This window comes from Centropristis striata, chromosome 20 (genome assembly GCF_030273125.1).
Source record: "Centropristis striata isolate RG_2023a ecotype Rhode Island chromosome 20, C.striata_1.0, whole genome shotgun sequence".
In the NCBI taxonomy this organism is placed as follows: Eukaryota; Metazoa; Chordata; class Actinopteri; order Perciformes; family Serranidae; genus Centropristis; species Centropristis striata.
The window spans coordinates 9,761,377-9,781,506 of record NC_081536.1 but is presented as its reverse complement, the minus strand read 5'-3'; the positions used below and the strand labels follow the sequence as shown (position 1 = coordinate 9,781,506).

General features: G+C 39.3%; 1 protein-coding gene across 5 annotated transcripts in view; it reads left to right on the top strand.

Annotated features, from left to right (window-relative positions):
- The window catches only part of LOC131993618 (neurexin-1a-like), a 265,891-nt gene that overhangs the window by 78,457 nt on the left and 167,304 nt on the right, over positions 1 to 20,130 (top strand). For 4 of the 5 annotated variants that reach the window (XM_059359603.1, XM_059359602.1, XM_059359601.1 and 1 more), the window contains 2 exons: positions 16,481 to 16,782; positions 19,812 to 19,835. In XM_059359603.1, coding sequence (XP_059215586.1) covers positions 16,481 to 16,782; positions 19,812 to 19,835 — 326 coding nt within the window. The remainder of the gene's footprint in view (positions 1 to 16,480; positions 16,783 to 19,811; positions 19,836 to 20,130) is intronic. The other variant, XM_059359604.1, reaches the window with a different exon arrangement.

Genomic DNA, 20,130 nt, shown 5'->3' with positions numbered 1-20,130 from the left:
TAAACAAACAAATAAAAAAAAATGAGAGCATAAATAAATATTGTGCCAATGCAAAATGTTAATGTGCACAGTCCCTGGTATGAATAAATAAATATTGTGCCAAAGCAAAATGCTAATTTAAGTGCACTGTCCCTGGTAAACAAAAGAATACATAAATAAGTCTATAAATATATATCATGGCAACAAGACAATTCAGTGTGATGGAGAAATTCTGATTTGAATTACAGAAAATTGCTTTTTGAATGTGTCTAAAGCAAAATAAAAGATGAAAATGAATTTGCAAGCCTTAGTCCCTGCAAAGACAGGGAAACCAGAAGAGCGGTCATCTTTGGTCACACACGGATCTAATTCACCTCGGGCTGATGTGGATTTTTAAGATGTTAAAGGGTCAGAAATTCATTTCAGGGGCAGAAAAAAAATCAATATGGTATAAGAATAAGGATGTTAAAAGTATAGATAGAAGAAGAGTTTCTTGAAAATAGGAAACAAACACAGATTAAACTACAAACTTCCATCTACTTCAGCCCAGGGGATAGAACAAATTGAACTCCGAAACATCATGTCTGCGCTGGATGAGTCACTCTGATGGATGTGAACCCCTACTGATCAATTCATAGGACTGACAGGATTGACAGCGACCTGAGAAAAGAGCTGTAACACAGTCAATACTTTTCAGGGTATTGCTGCACTGTGATGACTGCTCTCGCCGATCACATGCATTTATTCCTGTGGCATGGCTGTTGCAGCTCCCAGCAGAATGCAAAACAGGGCGCCTCGCAGACGCGAGCTACAAAGCAGATCTATTTGTCACCGCTTTGAAAGCTTAGGGGGCAAAATGCAGGATCATCTTTTTTCTATCCCTCTTTCTTTGCCGTTTTCACTCCTGATAGAAGCTGATCTTTATCAAGCTCCCGTATAGCCTTGACTCCTGTCACCATAACTGGCTACACTCCCCTTCATCACTCAGGCCTGTTGACAGCAGAGTGGCAGCTGGACAACCCATTATGAAATGACCTTGGTCTAGTGTCAGCAGGGCCATAGTGCTGCTGAAACAGTAACACCCCAAAGTGAGTAATTTTCCCTCCATAGGTCAGCATCTTTGCCGGTGGACAAACTCCCCCTGTAGATAAAGGTGGGGAGCGGGGTCCTGCCACAATCAATCGCTAAGGTGATGGAAGTAGAAGAAGGGATGACCAAATAAAATGTGAACAAAACCTCAGCGAGGACAACAGCTTCAACGTAATTAGCGTGATGGAGTGATGCACAGTTGCATCTTTGCATTCCCTTGCAGGGCTGTCTAATTACTCTACATATTTGTTTATCCTCTTACCAGACTGGATTTCATTAAAGCTATTTGTTCTGAAGCTTTTAAAGCGACTCTATGATTCCTCATCACCTGTTAAGTTAGGATACCACGCTGTAGTCTGTATTTTTAGCTTTAGAGAGGTGTTTTAGCCTCTGAAGTGGTGTGGTGACAGCACTGTATGAATGCTCCTCTTGTGATTTTACCTGGTTTTCATCTCTATTGCCATAGAGTGTTTGGCTCAGTGCAAACACTTGTGCCTCTGGTTCTCCACTGCTAAGGATACCTCAGTGTGATCTTACTCATAGCTGGGAGGCTCTCTGCGAGACACAAATAGGAATGCATTGTCTTTCCTTGCTCAAATACCCCTTAGTATTGTGCTGGCATTGCAACAGGAAACTTGGGAGGGAGACACTGGTTGTGTTGAATGCACACAGTAGGTCCTGTGGAAATTCCTCAGTGTATGTATCTGTGCAGCGTCACATAGCAAGCAAAGCCCATGATGCATCTGCAGGATGTGTTTGGAGTTGTTACCCAGTCCGATGTGAAAGAAAATAACTGCACAGCTGCTGTTTTTTATCTGAGTGAATGCATTAAAAATCCACACCAGAGCGAGCTGAAAATGTTAGAAATATAACATTGGAAGTTGAGAACTGCCATGCTTTAGCCAGCAAGAACAAAAACCCCACTCTGGTGTTGGTGACCTTGCCCAGCAGCTCAGCGAGGTGATGCTGGGATTCTGTCAAGCTTCACTGTCCTGCAGCGTTTTGTTCATTGGAGCACATTTTTAAACATGCAATGATGCTGCTCAGCGCGCTGTGCCGTGTACTTTCACCACAGGGGAGTTAACACACGTAGGCTATTGGCAAACCTCTGTTGAGTGACCACTAAAAAATCTGACAACAAAACACAATTTAGAAAAACAAAGAGGAAAAAAGCAAAGCACAACACCAAACTGCAGGGCTCTTTGTTCCTTTTCTGGGTAAGAAAGAGCGGGGGTGATGTGCTGGGAAGATTTGGTTTAGATTCAGGATACATTTATCTCAAGTTCACCTCACTGCACCTGAAAGAACTGGTCCTGACAGGCAGGCCACTTTGCCAGTGTCAGAGTATGAAAGGCATGAATGAACAATCTGATCTCATCGTGTTGACTTTGGAACTGAAAGAACGAAAGTAAATATCTGTGCCACTGGAAGACATGATGCTGGTAAGTTGCTACCGCAGACACATCAAAATTATTGTTTCCTTGCATACTGGGTCCTAAAATTTAAGACAATTTTAATTTTAATCCAAGGTAAAACCATTACAAATGTGTTTTCAAACCATTCATACTCAATTGATAGTTTGGGTAAAGTGTTCACCTCCATTTTCACTTCTATACTAATCTACATAATTCAGTGAATACATGAATGGTACCTTTGTTTATACAAGGTCTGGCTGTGGCAGAAAGGCAAATTTGAGTTATTCAGATATACTGAATGCTTTACTTCCATTCATACTTTTTTTTACAAACATTTCTTGCCAACTTGGTCCCCTCTATTCATTCTCTGATCTGGTTTGAAATGAAGGTTACGGCAATGACCCAACGATGATGATGACTTTTCCAAATTATATAGCTTAATTATGTTTGGCAGCTCATAAAATACACCAGTAAGTTTTTCCGCCACAGCTGATTAAGTAGTTTTACTTTTATTGGGGTCTGAGTGCTACTGACATACGATGCAGCAGCACTGTTAATCTTCACTTCGCTCAATTTTGCATTCCAGCATATTTTTTTTTCACTCATAGCAGTGACAAACATTTGGCACCAGTCAGTCTCTGTCAATCCCTCTGTTTCCATTTATTTTTCTTTTAGTTTCTCAGAATGAATTCATACTGACTTTGCCTTTTATTTTTTATTCAATAAAACAATGAAATGTGGGATAGAGTAAACCCCTTAAAATCCCCCGGCTGTTAGCATTGTGGGTTGCAGATAACAGTTCACCAGTAAATATCACATAGGGGAGGTATACACCATCTGAAAGCTGGGAAACTGAAGATTAATTTAATAGGTGGCACTAATTACTTAAAAGGATTTACACTATATGAGTTATTTTTTGGTTTGATAACATTTGGTGCACATATTTGGTGCTAAACTTAACTTTTTTACTCCAGAATTGATTAAAAATGGTTAAAAAAAAAAAAACCCTCCAAATTATCACATTATGTCGCCGGCGCCTGCGGAACTTCTTTTTTCAAAACCTTAAAAGCAATTTAATTTTTGCTGAATTGACACCAGACTTGCCAAAATTGGGCTCACAATGTTTTACTGTAAACAGTACTGCAAATTATTCTTGCTAAATATGTTACATTGTCATGAACTGGTAGTGTGATACATTCCAGAAAGTTATCTCAAAAACTGAATTTTTTCACAAATTTCTCAGAATTCCGAATCTGAATCTGAATTTTTGATGCTAGTTTGACAATGCTATTATAGATTATGATAGAACAGACAGACAGACAGACAGACAGACAGACAGCTTGTTCACTTGTCAGGTAGTTCAGGATCATGACTTGCCCTTGGTGTCAGTGGTTTGAGCCTGGTGTAACACGGGATTAATGTGCTAATGCATACTCAGGCAATGTGCTGAATAGATTAGAGAGACTTGATTATGATGATATTTTTAAGTTCTGCTGACAGACCATTATTTATTTCACTCATTTGCCTCTTCCTCTTCAAGTGTGAAGCTACCTTTGATTCTCCTATTTCTTTCACAATCTGCATTTGGTGGCAAAAGTTCAACACCCGAATGTTGCAGAATGAACATCTCATACCTACTTGTGCTGTGTGGATAAGAGACACATGACTTTAAGATTAAATGATCTGGGAAGTTCTGCTAACAGACCCTCCGGTATTTCACATTTGTCTGATTTGTCCCTATACCCACTGCTGCACAGAAGCTATAATTATGTTTGCATTAGCATTGAGAACTTCTACAATGTGTTAAAATACTAGATGACTCAAGATGAGCAAAAACAATAACTATTCAAATGGGAGATAATAGCAGTGTAGTCCCCCGCTTGCACGATAAACAATCCAACCAAGGACATACTGAAGCTTTGTAGCTTAATACTTAAGTTGATGTATGCATTGTCTGGGCAATGAGGGATGAGCACTGAGGATAAGGATAAGAACGTGTCTTTGCTGATGTGTCTGCTCACTATCAAGGATTCATGCTGTGTCAGACAGAGAGGATCTCAGAGCTGAGAGCTGGGAAGACAAGAGCAGCCCTGCACAGAAATCATCCTGAGACACACTGGCAATGTAATTAGCACATGAATTATTTCTGTGCAATGACATGCCTCAGCGCCTCTTGACTTTGCTCTTGTCTGAGGAATGTCTCCATGTATATGGCCCAAATTAGACATCTGCCAAATGCCAGTCCTTTACAGTCAGACACTGCTTCCCCCGCTCCAGTAATCAAAAGTGGACAGTAACCTCTGCCGCACTCTCACTGGGTCTGTGCTTGGCAACCTTGACAAGGGTACATCCTGATAGAGCAGCTTGTTAAGATGCTTATGGCAAAGATTTATTGCCCTGAGCACATTTCAAATATGGCTCATTCAGACGGAAAGCTGCTATCAAATGTTACCGCACACCTGTTCATGCAGTTCATCGGTTTTGATGGTAAATAATCACTCAAAAATGATCATCAGCGATGATAAATTAGTGCTGATGGGTTCATTACTTTTCCTATAGGAGGACAAATGTTTATAGTCTCCTCTTTTTAAAATATATGTTAAGCTAAGTGAAGTGGTAACTATACATTAATATCAAAATGCTTCTCTTTTGATGAGGATATTGATCCTCCCATCTCCCCAAGGCTTACATTATTATCCCCTGGATTTACTCTGGAGAAATGGATTGGGCTTTGCAGATTAGTATTCAGCACATTACACTCTCTCTTCACCATAATGCTGTTGTGATTCTGTAATGGGCTGAGAGCAAATGAGAGCCTTGCAGCTGGAAGTGTGCTGTTTAGTATGTGTATTCATACAGTGTTTTGTTTGCCTGAGTGCATGGGTATTCACATGCATATTTGTCTGTCTGTTAGTGTTTGTGTTTATGTTTTTTTTTCTCTTATTTTGATGTCCTGTTGGATTTACTTGCCTCATGTTGGGTCTTGCTATTTCTAAACTTGGCTACTTTTATCCTTTCCCTACTCTTGCATTGGATAAAAAGATGCTCTTGTACATCGCTGAGAGATTGACTACCTTATCTCCTGCCAGGGCCATTAAGTCCTCAAGATGCTACTTTTGGAGGAGTTATTTGTTAAACCCACTCCACAGAAATGTTCTTGTTGGTGGGGGAGTGCACCAAAAGATCTGTTTAATGGCCCAGCTGCCAACTATAAATGTCTTCCTGTTTTTATCTCAGACATATATTTGATCTCAAGAATCTTCCGTAGTTTTAAACAAGAAGCCTTCTCCACTTTTCTTACAAACCCTCTGGTGATGCTCACAGAACCCTTTCAACAGAGTATTAAAGCCTACACACATCACCACTTATCTTATTTTTTGCAAAAAGCTGTGATATTGTGATTCATGTAGAAGCAGCTTGTTAACTGTGTTTGCTATAAATAGGCCTGGGTATCTGTATACGATAGTTTCAGAGTAAGCCAAAATAACCAAGTCGTATTGAAACTTCTCCTATCAAATAGTACCCACATTTGACTCTTTTTTTATACCCAGATGTACAAATAAAGGATCTTTTGGTGCATCATTGCCTGTGTTCCTCAATTGAATTGGACATATGATTGGCTACTAAGCAGCAGCACCTAAAAAAAATTTGGCTGAGGAGTGGTGGTGGTTGCATTTTACGCAACTGAATGCTGCAAAAATAACTCTATTGGTATCTGTACCTTTCAAGGTATTGGTACTGGTAGTTTTTAACATTCCCCAGCCCTAGCTATAAAATACGAATAAGAAAATGAGATGTTATTTCAGAGTGAATAAAAATTAAATATTTCCTCAGGCATGCACATCAATGTGGCTGTTGAGTCTTCATATTATACCTTCTTTTGTAAACTGTCTGAAAAACATTTTCTGCTAAGTGGAAACAGCAGTTTCTCATGTGGACATTGCAGAAGTCAGTATTGTTATTACAATTTTATGTGTCAAGGGTAATCAGGTGAATATGCTCTTCGGTGTGCTTGCATCCACATCAGCTCCATTCTCTATTGTATGTTTGTTTTCATGCATGCATGGATGTGTGCACAGGTGCATGCATCATCAAAGCAGCGGTGCCATTTACAGCTGTGGATGAGGTGGTTTTCATGTCCTCGTGGGAGCTGCTCCCACTGGAGGGCTGCCTGCACAACCTGATTGAGACACTGCCAATTACAGCGAGCAGACGGGGACTGTGTGTGATCTGGCTGACACGCTCTAAAATGACTGTTTGAGTCTTTGTTATTGCTAACTTTTATTAGATTTTATTGGCTGGTTTCCACCACTCTGAAAAGCCATCGACCCCCAAACTGTGATTTAATATTTCAGAAACTCCTACAATGCATCAGTATGCTGTCACATTACCTTTGACATGATATATGAATCACATTATGATACTTTATTTGCAATGTATGAGATGTACGTATGAGATGAGATGTTGATAGAGATAGGAGCTATAAATAACAGGCTGGCGCTCTGACCTTCACTCTGGCTCTGTGCCAGCAGTTGCTGTAAACACAGCCCTTTTTCTGTGGTGAACACTCCAGCAAGCTAATATTTATTTTCAACTTTGTTAAGCTTTTTGCAGCAGAAAATCATCAATTTGTAAAAAAGAAAATTTGAAAGAGAGAGACCAAGAGAGTTCTGGGGGAAAATGGTTATATTTTTCTATAACAATATTACCATGATGACTTAAGAGAGTACATCTTTCTTTTAGTATATTGTGTTGCGAATAGTCATATATGCATTGTCATCCAATTTGCACTTACGACTGTAATATAAAGTGCATGTCAAAATAATAAAAACATCAGTATCATCATCATTGTCATGACCATCATGATTAATATACCGTATATTTTCATGTTGCCCTGCTCTAATATCCAACATATTGATAGTGCCCCACAACACATGGAACACTGAGCAATTAGGAAACGGTTTAATGAGGCATTTTTCTCCCATTTTACTGCATCTGGATGAGTTTCCGCAGAAAGTAAAAGGATTCCTGCTACCTGTGATCCCTGTCGCCAGCTGTTAAACATGGTCCTATCTGTGATGTTGGCAGCAATTGTGTGGAAATAATTTGGTACGGTGATTGCACTGCATGACTGTGTAAAAACCATGGCATATGTAGCCAATTTACAGGACCGAATTCACACCGTGATGCAAGCAGTTTTCTCTCGTGGTGTTCCCATATTCCAAAATGCCACCATACTTTCTTGCAAACAAATTCAATGGTTTCAGGGTAAAATGCGCTATGAATCAGTTGGATTTGGGAGGTCAAATGTGAAGTATACGTTTCCATCTCCTTTGTCCCTCAAAAAACAGGAGGCTTTCCCTCTTGAAGTATGGTTCAATTTCAGGCTAGACATGGTTCAGGATGCGGCATGACAGAAATCCAATGAGGATTTAGGCTGTTGGACAAAAAAATAGTACTACTATTTCTTATTGCAGATTGTATAGGCCATTCAATTATTTTGTCCCAACCTTCATCTCTAAATGTGATGACAAACAACCAACAACATAATGGAACAAAAATGAAACTTTAGTTGGTTGTATTGGGAGATATTTTGGCATTTTTTTGTTTAACAGTCATGTGTCTGCTTTTCTATTGAATGGCTGACTTTTGAACTTAAACCCTTGCAGTGAAAAAAACTGAATAACATTAATAATAACAATTATTTTTCGAGCAGAATCAGAATCAGAAGTACATGACTCCAGTGCGAGAATATTTTCTAAGAATAAGAAGTAGGAGATACAATAAAATAAAGAAAAAAATAAAGAACCAAACCAAATATAGAATGTGTATACAATAAATATAGTGTATAAAATAGACAATAACATTCTTATTTCCTAAATAAGATGATTATGAGCCAACAAATTAAATATATAATGTTGGCCAGTAAGCTACCACTTGGACTCTTCCACCTCCCCCCCTCTTACAGTGGTCGGTTCCATACAGTCTATGGTTCCATCTCGTTGTTAACGTTAACGAGGACCCAGTCGACCCAGTTCGGAGTGGGGTTTTTTTGTGTTTTTTTCTAACCGTCAAATAAAACAGGTGTTGCTGCTTTTGCGTCCATTGAACTGTAAGTAGTTTACATAACACATTAATATAGTCACCTAATATATATTCCTATCTTTTAAAGACTATTGTAGCTCCATTTCATGTCGGCTAACTGTCAGTCATGCTAATTCGACCCACTTGGCAATTAACGTTAAGTGTCTTAGCATGAGTCTGCACAATGTAATTTGTCATTCGTAAGTTTTGTTGTTGCATTCACATTTCTGTTAGTTGCTACAAGCACTTGCCTATATGTTAATAGTTGTAACAAGGTGCCTGGGATAGTTTTAGTATTAGTATGTGGCACCTTTGTGGCCTCACGGTATCACCTTGTAGCAGTGCTATGCATAGCCTACCGGTAAATCAATCCAATTTGTCATTAAGCCCCTTATAATGACTGGGTTTTATAGTTTGTGTTATGTTTTTCTAGTTTTATGTAAAGTACAAAGTCAAACTCATTACAAACAGAGGTGGAAGAAGTATTCAGATCCCTTACTTAAGTAAAAGTACCAATACCACACTGAAATTACTCCACTACAAGTAAAAGTCCTGCATTCAAAACTTACTTCAGTAAAAGTACAAAAGTATCAGCATCAAAATGTACTTAAAGTATCAAAAGTAAAAGTACTTGTTTTGCAGAATGACCCCACTCAGATTGTTAAATATATTCTCAATATATGATTTGATAATTATTATTGATGCATTTATATAAGCAGCATTTTATTTTCTCAAGGTAGGGCTCATTTTAACTATTTAATATGCTTTTATGAGGTCTAATTTAGAAAATGTCACTTTAAACTTTAAACCGATCATGTTTTTCATGTTAAATCCCGATCTGAAAAGTAACTAAAGCTGATGGCTATATGTAGTGGAGTAAAAAGTATAACATTTGCCTCTAAATGTAGTGGAGTAGAAGTATAAAGTTACATAAAATGGAAATACTCAAGTAAAGTACAAGTACCTCAAAATTTTACTTAAGTACAGTACTTGAGTAAATGTACTTAGTTACATTCCACCACTGATTACGAATGTGTTTTTCTTAAAATCCCTGTCAAACCACTTGGCCAGCGCTATGCCAGACCCGTTTCACAGCAGTAATTTTGACATAGAAAAAGCACAGGTGAATCGATAACATTAACAATGGCTCACTTCCATTAAGTGTCCCAATAAAGCATTATAGTGAGCCACCACCTCCCCTAAATGGAATACAACCGTCACTAAACACATCTGTGCTTTTCCTACTGTGACATGTCAAAATGTGTGCTGTGAATAAGGTCGATTAAGTTTTTCCTCACTGGAACTGCTGGACTGAATGTAATTGGACTAGTCACTTCAGTGGAGGTGATTTTCTGGAACTCAAGTGAATGAGAGAAGTCCCAATCAGCCATAATCCTTCATTTATTCAGGTTTGGGACTAGTAGTTATAGGCAAAATGTGCTATAACATAAGATGAAATCAAACCCTGAAACCATTTGCAATCACTGGTTTAATTAAATAATACCATTTACTACAATTAACTTGAAGCAGATATAGTATTATAAAAAAAGTCTCACAGTTCAAACAAAGACTAAAAGTAGAGAAGTAGCTCTCCAGTCCACTGGTACACACACATATTTGCACACCTTGAATGACTTGATATGAGCCACATGTTCTAATAAGTGCCTAATTGAAGCCTGCTTCCATACTTAATGACAAGCTGAAAGGCGAAGCCAATTATGAGTAAATTTACTATGGATGAAGTGTTTCTGCAGACTGACATCAGGGAGGGGACTTTCTCAGAGCCCAGCAAGACACCCTTCATACTGTGAATCTAAATGACACTGTACGTTAAGCTTGCACAGTATGGTGTCTGACAGAACTTAGTATGTGTAAGCTCACACACATCCCCACACATGCTGACTCCTTCAGTTAAATGCCTGGCTACGTTTTACTGAGCTAATTGAGGCTTTCTCGCCTGTTCCTGCTGCTCTGTCAACACGATCAGCAACAACAACAATCAGCTTCACGGAGATTTTGATTTTATTGCAGACAGAAAAAAAAAACAAGAAGTGATATGAAATACAAATATCAATGAATCGGGACTGCCTAACTTGTGAGTAGGGAGTAGTTTGAAACATTTTATTAAGTCTTTTGAATGGTGTGATAATCATGTAATAAAATATGTTCTCAAAGAATGTAGCACTTCAGAAACTCTCCTCTCTGTCATAATGTAAGAGGCTTAGGCCGGCTTCATGACGCTAACTTCCTATCATTTTAATAGGCTGCCAGGCACTAACTTCTGTATCATTTTAATAGGCTGCCAGTCAAACAAGGAAACAGGGAGTGAATGGGAGCAGAGTGAAATACAGTGTCAGTCATCGAGCCTTGCCACAGCCGATTAAACAACTTTGGCCTCCACATTGCATTGCTTTAGTGTCCAATTTTTTATTTATGGCACAGCTAGTCCTTAAAAATCCACAGGTGCTACTTTGGAAGTGCGCATTACTTTTTTCCAGAGTTGTGAACTTCCTCTGAACCTTTGAAAACTGAGCGTAGCACAACAAGCTCTTTTTGCTTCAGCTTGTTACTGAGAGTTGAAGAAGGGTATTTCTAGTTGTGCGAGGAAGGTGGGTGTTAGTGAGATCTCTGACAGGGAAACAGTGATGTAGAGTTTCATGTTATTGTCTCACTTAATGCTGGGGACTGTCATGAACAAGACAACAGCATTGGACATTGGCAACACTGCCCCTTCTCTAGCCGCCTTAAAATAGCCATAGGTCATCCTGTCTTCTATCTCTGTTGACACTAAAAGACTTATATATTTTTGTCAGTAATATTAACTGATATATTTTAATATGTTAAATGGTTTCAGCGGTTTGAAAAACATGCGCAATAGCACTATGTTTCTGTTTGAACTTATAAATAATGCTATGTTTATGTCATTTTCCATCATTTGACCTTTAGTTTGTCCCACCGTTTTTAACAGATTTATTACTTACATCATCAAGTCGAAAATGTCACCAATTTGAATTCCAGCAAATTAAAATCAAAGCTACCCTTGAAGTTAATTTCATAGGTAATTTTTTCTCATATCCTGCCAGGTCTGTTTCATACTGTTGTGTAGCGATTTGATGTTGACAGGCAGTGCGCTCCCCTGGGTGCAAGCTAATTTAAAAAAGCAGCCATAGAGTAGCAGATGCCAGATTAGTGTCAGAGCAAAGTGACTGATGAGGAGCCTCCTGGTCTCTCGGTCACATGCTGGCACTGTTGTACATATGCTCCTGCTTGTGGCCCCTCGGTGCTCCGTAATAAATGAGTGATTTGTATCTACATACTCAGCTTCTTTTAACTGAGGGTTAAATTATGCTTATGCCGCCTCTTCTATTTTTACAACAAGGTATACATAGCTTTTTGTAGTAGTCATGCAGCAACATGCTGCTTTGACTCTTTGTGACACTAATTTAATTTGAGTGGCGAATAATTGTATTACTTCCATCAATATGGGTAGTTAGTTCTGCACCACCACAAATGTAATGTGACCAAAGAGAATGAGGTTCCTGAATGGCACTAACAATTACATGCTATTGATTATTATTTAGGCTGTAAGGACAATTCCTAAATGCTGAAGAGATTGTGGGAAAATTAGAGAAACATTGCACAATTATGGTAATTCTAAATATTCTATTTTGTAATTATTTTAGGCTGTTAAAGTATTCTTGTGCTAATGGTACTAAATTTAACGCTGGTGAATATCTCGTTGTAAATTGGTTGCCGGTGAAGATATTCTTATTTTTTGTTCCAAAAAAGGGGTTGAATGATTCAGAACAACAGACTGTGACAAGTTTTTTTTACCTGTGTGTCTATTTATGGCCTTTCCCTAGGAGCTACACTTTCACTCTCTTCGTGTCTTTTTCTGTCCTCTGTTCTCCGGAAAAAGACTAAAGGAGCTGGCTCTTATCCATGTTCACATTCAGTGTCATGACTCAAGGGCATTAAGGTGCCGGCAGCTTGCTGTAGTTTGATTGACTGTAGACCATGGGATAGCCCAGAGAGACAAGTGGGACACACCCAAATATCCAGTAGAGCACAACCACAAAACTGTAGTCTTCTTCATGATCAAGTAGCTTTTTTTTTCCTGCAGGAAAGTGACACATCTGAGTGACACATGCTCAATGTTAACTCTGCAGGTTGCTATGTCTGCTGTGATCCTGCATCTGAAAGATGGCCTCCTTTTAAGGCTCAAGCATCACGCACTGAATGCACAAAATATTCATGACACTCGTTGCATATAACATTCTAATGAGGTGAAATCAGGTGGAAGTCATTATCTCTTTTAAGCATATGTAAAGGGGATAATTGTCAAAATAGTCAAATTTTACTTTCAGAATGTGCTTGCTTCTCAAGGGGGTGGGGTATGTTTAGATTTAGAGTCAGTATTCTTCATGATCCTGCTTTAAATTCTGGCACATGTGCGTTGAGCTACACGCCACCGAGCAAACCAGCCCAGGTGTCTGCAGTTGTTATGCATTTGACTGTTTCTTGGTGGAGGTGCTGACAGTCACTGTCATATGTAATTTGAGAATAGGAGAGAACATATTTTTTAGTATATATGCAGGATTTTCCTCGATATTTTGAGACAAAGGTGGCAAAGGGTGGAGAATGTGCATGGAATGAGCAGCACACTTTATTGTGACATGCCAAAAAAAGTGAGAAAAAAAAATCACGATTTTGGCAGACAAAATGTCCATAGGGGTTTAAAATTTATACAAACATGGAAAAAATAAAACAAATGAACAAAGGTTCAAAGGTTTTGAAAAATGACTGTTTATTTTGGCAAAGGGAACTGTATTAAATAAAAAAAAAAAGTTCTGCAAATGTAAACTCTGGCTCATTAAGGCATTATTTTATCTCCACTGTGTTATTTGTTGTCTCTTCCATATATTGCAGAAAGTCTGGTCAAAACAGCTGAACTGCGCCATATTTCAGTGTGCAGCGCAGTGGTGCTTACAGTCTCACCTTTACATGGTTGAGATAATGTAGTGTAGCGAGTGTTTCATCACTGAAATGGATTTCTTCAGGTGGGCCTTTTTTTATGTGGCTTAATCACATTGCTCCTAGCTTTTGTGCTGGAAGTCCTACCTGCCTCTCCAACCAGGGGACATGCCGACTGCTATTTATTGTATGAAATATACTGACTATAAAAACCTCATTCAGCCCCACTTTAAAAAATCCAAACTATCCTTTAAAGCTAAGCTGGTTTTGGCTTAAGTTCAAAATTTGGAATTTCACCCAAAACAGACGAGTCCTCAGCTATGTTATTCTTGGTGAGTCCATCAGAAAGAGCGACATCTCTGACATTACCCATAGTCATTCGAGTCATTATTCATATACAATATGGATGAATGCAATTTAGAGAAGGTCTATACATGATAAATGCAGACCATATCTGATCCCCAGTACTTCTCCTAAAAATAAGGGATGTTGTTTGCATAAAAGAGTGGCTTGTTATCCAAAAATGGAAAGACAGCTTAAAGGAGCCAGCTGTGTACTTGTGAGCTGACTACCATTAGTGGCCAGATGGAAGTTTGAGTGCTAGCTTGGCCTGACACTTGACTTGGCTGAGAGCTTTTTGGTAAAATGCCTCCAAAAGCAAAAGCTTGACAGGTCATGCTTTGCCAGAATCAACATAATTCAAAAGGAGCCTTTAATATGTTAGTTAGTTATTAGAACAATTATCTCACTTTCATTCAGCGCATATTCTCTTAAATAAACTGCATCCGAGTGCAGACTAGTGGCCAAATTGTTCTGCCTCATTTAGATCTGTATTTGTTGACATCAGAGTGTATCAGACTACCAGTGTTTGAATGGAAATGTGGTTCTCTGAGGAGATGTATGCCCCTTGCCCTGAAATTGCCTCTGGGCTGAGCCCCAAGTGTTGTAAATTCCTAACAACGCCACTGCTGTACACACGCAATTCATTCTCCATTGGTTAGGGGAATTAACTGAAGTGCAGGCATGGGGATGTGTGTAGAGAAAGAGAGATGAGAATGACCCCAAACTATTGGCTCTATTTGTTATATGGTCACAGTGCTTGTGGAGCGGGGATGGGTGGATTTAGTGAAGATGGTAGAGGTCTCTCACTTTCACTGATAGGGGGCTCAGACATTGAAGGAATGACCAAAGAGTGGTGCGATCGAGTCAACTTCAATTACGGCCCCTTGCAGTTTTCCCAGAGGTGTACTATAGTGCCTTTAAGAGGGAATCAATGAGGTGACAAATTGTTGTGGACAGCAACCCCTTTTAGTTGTTGTGTTGTTGCATCCATGCCTGGATGCTACTCTGAGCATGTGTGGGTGTGTGTATTCTCAATGTGCGTCTGTGTTTGTTTGGAAAGCATATATAAATGTGCAGCGCTCCCCATTTATGATAATTGAATGCTTTGGTCCATTTGTGTTTTGGTGGTTTATTTTCTGCTAGTGGCTTTAATGGCTTGTTATCTGTCTAAACCTGTTTTTAAACGCTTTCTAATGGGTGTTCACATGCATCACCCTCTGACGCTCAGCGCTGCTCTTTTTTATCTCACAATAACAGTGTTAAGGTTTTTCTTTAGGTTGTTTTTGCTTTGTCAAGCTACTGTCATATTTGATGAAGTCTGGTGGCTGATGAGAGCCGACATGCTGAACGTAGAAACATATGTGGCTGAACTAATTGAGTGTTTTTAATGGTGGGAGGAGTCCATACAAAGCTGTCACAGGACTGCTTTCTGCTTCAGCAGTTGCATCCTGGGAGACCGTCAGGAACTGAATAATTACTTAACGAATAAACCTTTTATGCTGCACATATTGATTTGCAGAAGTGTAAAGATATTGATATTGATGTTGGAAATATAAATTAATTCAAACTGTTGGCTCACATATCCACCGAGTCACAGAAGTCAAGTTCCAAAGTAAATATGATATGTTCGAGTTTGTTCAAACTTTATTGTAATCAGAATCCACTATTATAACCCCAATAATATCAATTTTGAATTGGAACACATCATCACAGTTAGATCAGGTAGAATTATAGGGCTTTTATAGTGAATACCCATTGGATGATGTCTCTGCGCAGCTGGCTGAGGAATGTGTAGACGAGGTGTCAATAATGCATTTCACATCATTGATTTAAACATGCAGCAGGATATGAATTTATGTAATGTGCTTGTTGGTTGCTTTCATTTCATTTTGTTTAATGCATGTGTGCGTAACTATTGTGTGTGAGCTTGGTGTTGGGTGAGATGAGCTGACATGATGTTTACTATTCTACAATCTTCTCAATAGGCTGGTATATGGTGTTTGCATTCGGTACAAAAGTGGGCATATGGTTTGTTAATACAGTACATGCATGTTCACAAGCTCAGCTGTCACTTGTTGTTGTAAGTTCTGAGTATTTGCAGTTCTTGATCACAAAGGCACAAAAGCTAAGAAAAGAAAATCAGTACACGTCACACAAAGCTAACAAAGGAAAATCAGTGCTGTAATGTATTTGTATGAAAAAGATGGGAGTACATAATCAATGTTCATCATAGTGTACCAGGTAGACCTCTACTAAGTCAGCTATGTGAAGCCATAAAATAGCAGTTGGTCAGTACTGTACAGGTGTATTAAAAATGGGACATACTTCACAATAGGTAAGACCTCATGCAGTGCTTCTCTCTATACACCTTTGTTCTCTGGCTGCGGTAGGTACTAGCTGGTCTGAAAGCTTTGTAAGCGTATCTCTAAATGTACCTCCATCACATTGATGCTTGCCACCTCTCTCCAATTTCAGTGTGTTTATTATTAATCCAACATTTTTCAGACATTCTTTCTCATTTTTTTGACAGCTCCCCAACAGGCACCCAAGAGGCCACAATATTAATGCAACACATTTCTCTTTCTTTGTCTCCTCAGGAAAAGAAGAGTATGTCGCCACCTTCAAAGGATCTGAGTTCTTCTGCTACGACTTGTCCTTGAACCCGATTCAAAGCAGCAGTGATGAAATCACATTGTCATTCAAAACCCTGCAGAGGAATGGACTGATGCTGCACACGGGCAAATCAGCTGATTACGTCAACCTGGCACTGAAAAATGGGGCAGTCTCACTCGTCATTAATTTGGGGTCTGGAGCCTTTGAAGCTCTTGTGGAGCCAGTCAATGGGAAATTTAATGACAATGATTGGCATGATGTCAAAGTAACAAGGAATCTACGTCAGGTAACAGTACAGAGGGTGATGCAGAGACTCAGTAAATGAATCAAAACAAATGCACTTAAATCATTATCATCATACAATATATTATTTTTTCCAGACATTGTAATTGGATTGCTAAATCGAATCATGGTGGTGTATGGTGGAGATAAAATAGAACCACAAGTGAGCAGGGGCATCTAGACAAGACCTCTATTAGGTTACAGTAGATGGAGAAAGACAATGCTTTAAATAAGCATCAAAGCAAAAGCGATACCTTCTTTAATTTAAAATGCAGTGTATTATTATTACTTATTTATCTTTAAAAGCAACGACAGTTTCACATTTTTAATCGGAAAGTGAAATAAAAATTTGACCTAAATTGGTGAGATGGTGACAAAAAAATACAGATACATTTTTTCTGTTACAAAGTTAGTTTGAGTTTGACAGTGCTTTCCAAACAAAGTATAAACAACATGCGAGTATAACTAAACTATAACTAGGCTCACGCTTTGAAAAAAACACTCTAACAGGATCCATAGGTTTCAATGGCCAAAATGGCCTCTTAAGGCACAATGTTTTGACATTGTGACCTTATTTGACAGTACAGGATTTCTTACGAATTAGAATTCTCTAGAAATCCCATTCAGCAGCTTGTGTCATTAACATTCAGAAAACAGCAGATGACGGTTCATTCAAGGCCTCCCACCGACAGTGCCAATTGCATGTGGCAACGCTGCTCAAACACGGGTGACTTTCACCGAGAGCAGACAATTCAGATGTGACGAAGAGAAGGTGTAAAGCGGAGCCTTTGGCTGTAGCACATGTGCAAAGTCACCGACCTCCAAGAACAGATTGTCCTGGCAAGGGAGAAGCTACAGAGGTATGTGAATGTTTTGGTGTGTTGCAGACAGATTACCACTGATTTGTACCAGGCCAACATATACTAAATGGTGTCAGGATGCAGCTGCCATCCTGCTAGTGGCAGACCTCCCTTGGACGACAACATTGCCAGTCTGTTGGATCCATGACTGATCCAAAGGCTTGCTGAGGCCACACATCAACATATTCAGTGGTTTTCAACAATAACAACCCGCTCCCCCATGTCAATTGATCTAAGCCGCCACTGAGTCAGTTGTTGGTGGAATTTCACAACCCTGCTGTCTAAAAGCTGCCACAACCATAACAAAATCCTGATCACTGCTTCCATTTAGAGTAGGTTGATGTGTTATGATTCACTCTTCCCAAGGGGTCTATTACTACAGGACATGTGGTTTCCGCCAGTGCGCCAGGGCCTGATTGGCCACAGGTGGAGGCCAATGTGCAATGTGGCATTTGGGATCTAACCCCAGGTGCACAAACCACTGCTCCAGGTGTCCCCTGAGTTGCATAACAGCTAAGCCAGTGACATGTGGCCCTGTGAAATGCACTGCATCATGTCCACAATCGCTGTTCATCTGGGTTCAGATACTCTGAACTCAGAGTCCAGCTGCACTTCTAGTTACAGCAGCTGTTTATTGCGGCAGCATAAACACTTCCTTCAGTGCTAGCTAAACCGAATGATAAGAAAACAATTCACATTGTCGGGACTATCTCCCAACTTTATCCAGATGAAATAAAATTGGTGAAATGTTGCATTATACATGTTTTTAACAGGTGTAAATCCAAGAGGGCTCTTATATCCGTGGTCTTCATGGGAACCAAGAAGTAGCCAAATAAAAGAGTGTTTTGCTTGTCTGACTGGGAGCCGTCTCAGTGGAAGTCAGTCTTGTGTGTAGGCAGTAGATTTCCTGGCTGGTGCTGGCTCAGAGGAACCCATGTGCTTACATGTGGTTGAGTGTGAGAGATCCCTGCACCACCAGCACAACCATGTAGAAATGGAGATCGTCAATGAAAGCAACAATAACATAACAAGACAAACTGGCTCTATTGGCATTGTTGGTCTCAGAGTCTTGGTCACATCATTCTGAGAGAAACACTATTGGGATGCTCCCCAATGTTGCAGAGTTAGGTTAGGTTTAGGTTAATCACCTTTACGTGCTGAAGTGAAGTGGATACAAAGAAGTTTTTAATGGACTTAAGTGGACTGTGGCCTTCAAAAAAAGAAATAATGTGGCACATATTTCTTTCTATTCACTCTACAGTATCAATACATTATTTTGACCTCCATAAAATAGCTATACAAACATGTTATTTAGACAGTATCTCTAGAATTGTCCCTGCTCATTTGGTGGGAAATGTTTGTCTTCACCTCAGTATCAAAGCTGCTTCTTTTGCATAATCAGCAAATTGATTATTGGCAAACCGAAGGATTTGGCCAGCTTGAACATTCACTGCATTCAAATTGTGAAAGAAAAGCATATTGAGTGCATGCTCTGTGGGGGAATCCAAATTGCCATCCTCCTCATTCTGTGTCAGGGTCTTCTTTGCTTTGTCTCATTGCAGTAAAGTGATCCTAAAGTTCATCAATAAGACCAAACGGAGGGTACAGTATTGTATCAACGCCGGAAAGTCTGATACACTGGATTGGTCTCCAGCCTAAAACCAAGTACAAAAGAACACAAATGCTAGTACTAATAAAAGAAACAAAGCTTTGAAATGGTCTTGAACTTTGTAAAAGAGGGTCAAGTGATGTGCTTTAGGCATTCTTTCTTATGAACCATTTGATGTCTGTCAGTCATAACCCTTTGTCAGGACTTGGGTAAGGGAGTTTTTTCTGCTACTCAACAGTCTGGTCACATACAGCACATGGTGCAAAAACACCATGAGGAACTTAGGGAGTCACTGGTCGAGCTCTGGCACCTCTTGTGGAGCATTCTTGTTATTTCCTTAGTCTGCTTTTTTCTTGTTAAACTTATTTTGCCCTTTTTTCTCTATGTTACTAACATGCTTGGGAAACAAACTAACATCATTCATGGAATGTGTCATTCTACTAACCTGTATGGTTTTTTGCCGTTTAACAATGTACTAACAGTATTGACCATCATATTATTTGAGTAACAATCGTTATTCTGTTCACAGTTTTTAATTTCCTTTCTCCCCCCTTTTCCACAAAGCACTCAGGCATTGGACACGCTATGGTAAACAAACTACATTGTTCGGTAGATATCATTCTAATTGTTTCTTAGTTTGGGTTTGCCGTGTGTTTCTTTTCTTTCTTTTTTTTACTGTAGACGTCATTTACAAAAAAAGGGAAATTGCGGTTGGTACTCTTCTGCTTACTTTTCGAATCCTTTTTAATTTATTGGTTCATTCATTGGTTTCACCCTCTTTATTTCACTTGTTTCCTGTCCAATTCTGTTTGATCCACCTTTTTAGGAGCATCATTTCGAGCCTTTTGCATCAAGCTGTGGTTAATAATGAGGACCCTCTCCT